General features: G+C 39.4%; 1 protein-coding gene across 1 annotated transcript in view; it reads left to right on the top strand.

Annotated features, from left to right (window-relative positions):
• Commd3 (COMM domain containing 3) overlaps positions 1-3,308 on the top strand; it is a 4,420-nt gene extending 1,112 nt beyond the window's left edge. Inside the window, 8 exon segments of the mRNA XM_013014596.1 lie at positions 94-273; positions 1,027-1,188; positions 1,293-1,356; positions 1,447-1,481; positions 1,832-1,892; positions 1,979-2,035; positions 2,126-2,185; positions 2,950-3,308. Of these exon segments, the coding sequence (XP_012870050.1) occupies positions 94-273; positions 1,027-1,188; positions 1,293-1,356; positions 1,447-1,481; positions 1,832-1,892; positions 1,979-2,035; positions 2,126-2,185; positions 2,950-3,009 (679 nt within the window). The 3' untranslated portion in view covers positions 3,010-3,308.
• Positions 3,309-3,556: the final 248 nt, after the last annotated feature.

Genomic DNA, 3,556 nt, shown 5'->3' with positions numbered 1-3,556 from the left:
GTTTCTGGCCCGATTTCTCTCCCAGCCTCTTTGTTCCTTTGTAAAACCCGTGTCCAAGTCTTTATTTGTGGCCTAAACAACCACGGTTTGCAGCCTGGTCGCAGCCAGCAGCTGTTTTGACACTTGGACTTCATCTGGGGAGCTTCCTGTAGTTCAGGCTCCCAAGACTAGGCGAGCTAGGGTTGAAAAGTGTCCGCAGTCACGACTACCTACAAAAGTGTTCACAGTTTCCAATTTAGGAGATACCTCAAGTTCCTCTGATCGCTCCAGCCTGTATGTTTTACACAGGTGCTTGTCCTAGAACTTTAAAACAGGGTGCATAATGTTTTGTTCCGCCCCAGTTATTAGGAGATCAGTGTCCTAAGCGATCTCTGAGCCGTGTTGCAGAAGGCAGGGTCAATATGGATTGAGGACACATTTTAAGACAGATCGCTTTTAAATAACTTTGTGAAATATAAATACTCCCACAATTCACCTTTTTTTTGCTTGTAATGCCATGAACTAGACATTTGTACAAAAAATATGAAAGTGGAAGTTCTTCAAACGAAAATAGTAACCACCACCTGTGTTAATCTAAAAAAGGGGGGGGATGGCTGTCAAAACCTGACAATAATGATAGAATATAAAACAGAAACTTTTAAGCCCTAATTCTTGCCTTTCTTCCACCTCCCCTGATGTATTAGTGCCCATTGGGGTGAATTACCTGAAAATGGCATGAGTTTGAGAATGAAGGCTATTCTGAAATTTGCACCATGTAAAAAAATGTGTGTCTTTTGAGAGTTTTTTTTTTGTAAATTGATCCCACCTAATGTTTGGTCATTAATGTTTTTTTTCTTGAAGGCCTTGTTTTTTAAAATCAATAAATATTAATGCAAAATAAAAAGGTAATTGAAAACAGATTAACAGAATTACTGATGCATTGTCTTTATTGCTTTGTAGTTAACCTGTTGCCCATTTACTTACAATTGAATTCTTTTTTGTTTTCTTGTACCAGGAGCTTTACCCAAATTAAAATGTCCTTTGTAGGAAGAGGATAGTGAAGGATGTATTATCACTAGCAAATTAATTTATTTTAGATCACCCAGATTTGAAACATATTGACCCAGTGGTTTTAAAGTATTGTCATGCGGCAGCTGCAACTTACATATTGGAGGCAGGAAAGCACCGGGCTGACAATTCCACTCTGAGGTATGGGACTTATTAAGCATCCTTTTTATTTCCAAATAGTATCATGATGATTCCAATTTCAGTTTTAACATGGAGACTGAACATTGGCTTTCCACCCTTTCTAGCACTTACCTGGAAGACTGTAAATTTGACAGAGAGAGAATAGAACTGTTTTGCACGGAGTATCAGGTTACTTACTTTAAAACTTTAAATTAACAATTACTACTTTTTTCAACTCTCTTTGCAAAGATGTGTTCCTCTCTTTTTTACTTCTTACAGAATCATAAGAATTCCCTGGAAATCCTACTGGGGAGGTAAGTACTGTGTAAGGTGTCAAGCTGAGGTCCTTTACACTTGCAGGTATGCATGGTGAGTGTTTGTGTGAAACACTACTGGGCAGAAAGTCCTGAGATCCTGACTCAATGGGGGAGGGCTAAAGGGCAAGTGAAACAATTGCACTTAAGCCATTGTTTTTAAACAGAAGTGTATTGAGATAGTTTTAGATTGCTTTAACTCTTCCAGACATGAAAGTGAAGTTTAATAATATCCTCAGAATGCATTAAAACAAGGATAGGGGGTGAAAGAGAGACACTATTTTTTAGTAAAGATAAATACTGTAGTTTTTCTCTGCAGATATTAAGTGCAAAATTATTGTATCTTTCAGTATAGGCAGATCTCTCCCTCATATAACTGATGTTTCTTGGCGCTTGGAATATCAGATAAAGGTAAAGTTTCCCAAAACATCTCAGTAAGGTTTTAGAGAACTTTTTAATAATAGTTAAGAGATTGATATGCATGTGTGTTGTTTTAGACCAATCAACTTCATAAGATGTACAGACCAGCATATTTGGTGACCTTAAATATAGAGGTATGTATAAGATGACTTATGCCTCTGAGGTGTATAATGAAATCTTAAATATCCTTGATTTAAATAAATAGCCTTCTTTTTCTCCCCTAGAACCCTGACTCCGGGTCCTACCCAGATATTAGTTTTAGTTGCAACATGGAACAATTGCAGGTACAGTATTAGGATCTCTGAATATGCCTATCCTTTTTTTTCATTTGTGTTAAGAATTATGCTATGGAAAGTTTAAAAGAAACCAATGAAGGTTAAGGAGTTAAAGGGAAAAGCAATATTTTCACACAGACTTCATTTTTGCCCTGAAGATGTTACTGTTACTAGTGGTCTGTATTTTTTTTGTTCCTTCTACTTAAAATGCACTTCTAAAGTCTAGTGTTTATTGTAAATTCATCCAATTCACAGTCAGCTAGATCCACTAAGATAAAAGCAAGGATATGAAAACATCTTTGCTTTCACAAATTGGATTCAATTTGAACATGTATATTTACAACAGTTCAAAATGACTTTTTTAAAAAGGGGGAGTAAATTTTAAGGTTTTAACTGTGACTGGAGAAATTGAAAACTACTTTGATGGACATGGCAACAAACTTTTAAAAAATGGTCATTTCTTCGTCAAATGAAGCAACTATTAATATAACTTTGAACTTTTAGAGAATGTGCATACAGCATAACTCATTCAGTAGATGACTTAGGATGTTTAGACACTACTTGCCTAAAAGGGAGGATTCAGTTGGAAATCACATTTCATTCTGTGGGTATCACTGATTTGAAGGTGAGGTGTTTTAAACCCAGAGTGGCTTGTCAAAGCTTCAAATTCTAGAGAATCTTACATTTGCTGAGCAAAGTGTCCTCCCAACTTAATCTTCTTGCAACTTCTCAAACTTCGTTACCCTAACATCAGGCATGATGCACATTTGTAGGACTTGGTGGGGAGACTCAAAGATGCTTCGAAAAGCCTGGAAAGAGCAACTCAGTTATGAGTTGGGATAGCTAAGCCTTGGCTGAGGCTGGAAGAAAACCAGAACTGCCCTGCCTTCTGCCGAGCCGTCGTGTGTGCGACCTGGAAGTTCTCATTTTTTTTTCTTCTGTGTGTGTGTGTTGGGGGGGGGGGGAATCTTCCATTCCTGCCACTGTTCGAACACTTGGGTATTTTTTTTTTAATGTCCGTGAAAAGGTTATAGGGAAATTCTGCCGGAGTATTGGAATCCCCTTTCGTATTAACTGTTTCTCCTCTTTTGATCTTTGTCAAGTCCCACAAAATAAAAGTGTTGCACCCTGAGTACGGTGGCTGTGTTTGGTTTGGAGTCTGTGTATTGATTATTACTTACGAGTGCGGAGGCAGCTAGAATGAGCGTTAACTTTTAACGCCCGCCTTTTCTCTGGACTAGAGCGAGTGGGGGGAAGGGCGCGATCCCCCGGGGCTTCGGGGACCCCGGGGCTTCGGAGACCCCGGGCTCAGCCGCGAAGCGGTGGCCGCTACCTGCGCCGCGGGGCTCGTGCGCCCGAACCCCGCCGCCCGCCGGGCTC

Source organism: Dipodomys ordii, unplaced genomic scaffold (assembly GCF_000151885.1).
Source record: "Dipodomys ordii isolate 6190 unplaced genomic scaffold, Dord_2.0 Scaffold24, whole genome shotgun sequence".
NCBI classification, from domain to species: Eukaryota; Metazoa; Chordata; class Mammalia; order Rodentia; family Heteromyidae; genus Dipodomys; species Dipodomys ordii.
The sequence above is the reverse complement of the archived record's forward strand: the minus strand, read 5'-3'. Positions and strand labels throughout refer to the sequence as shown.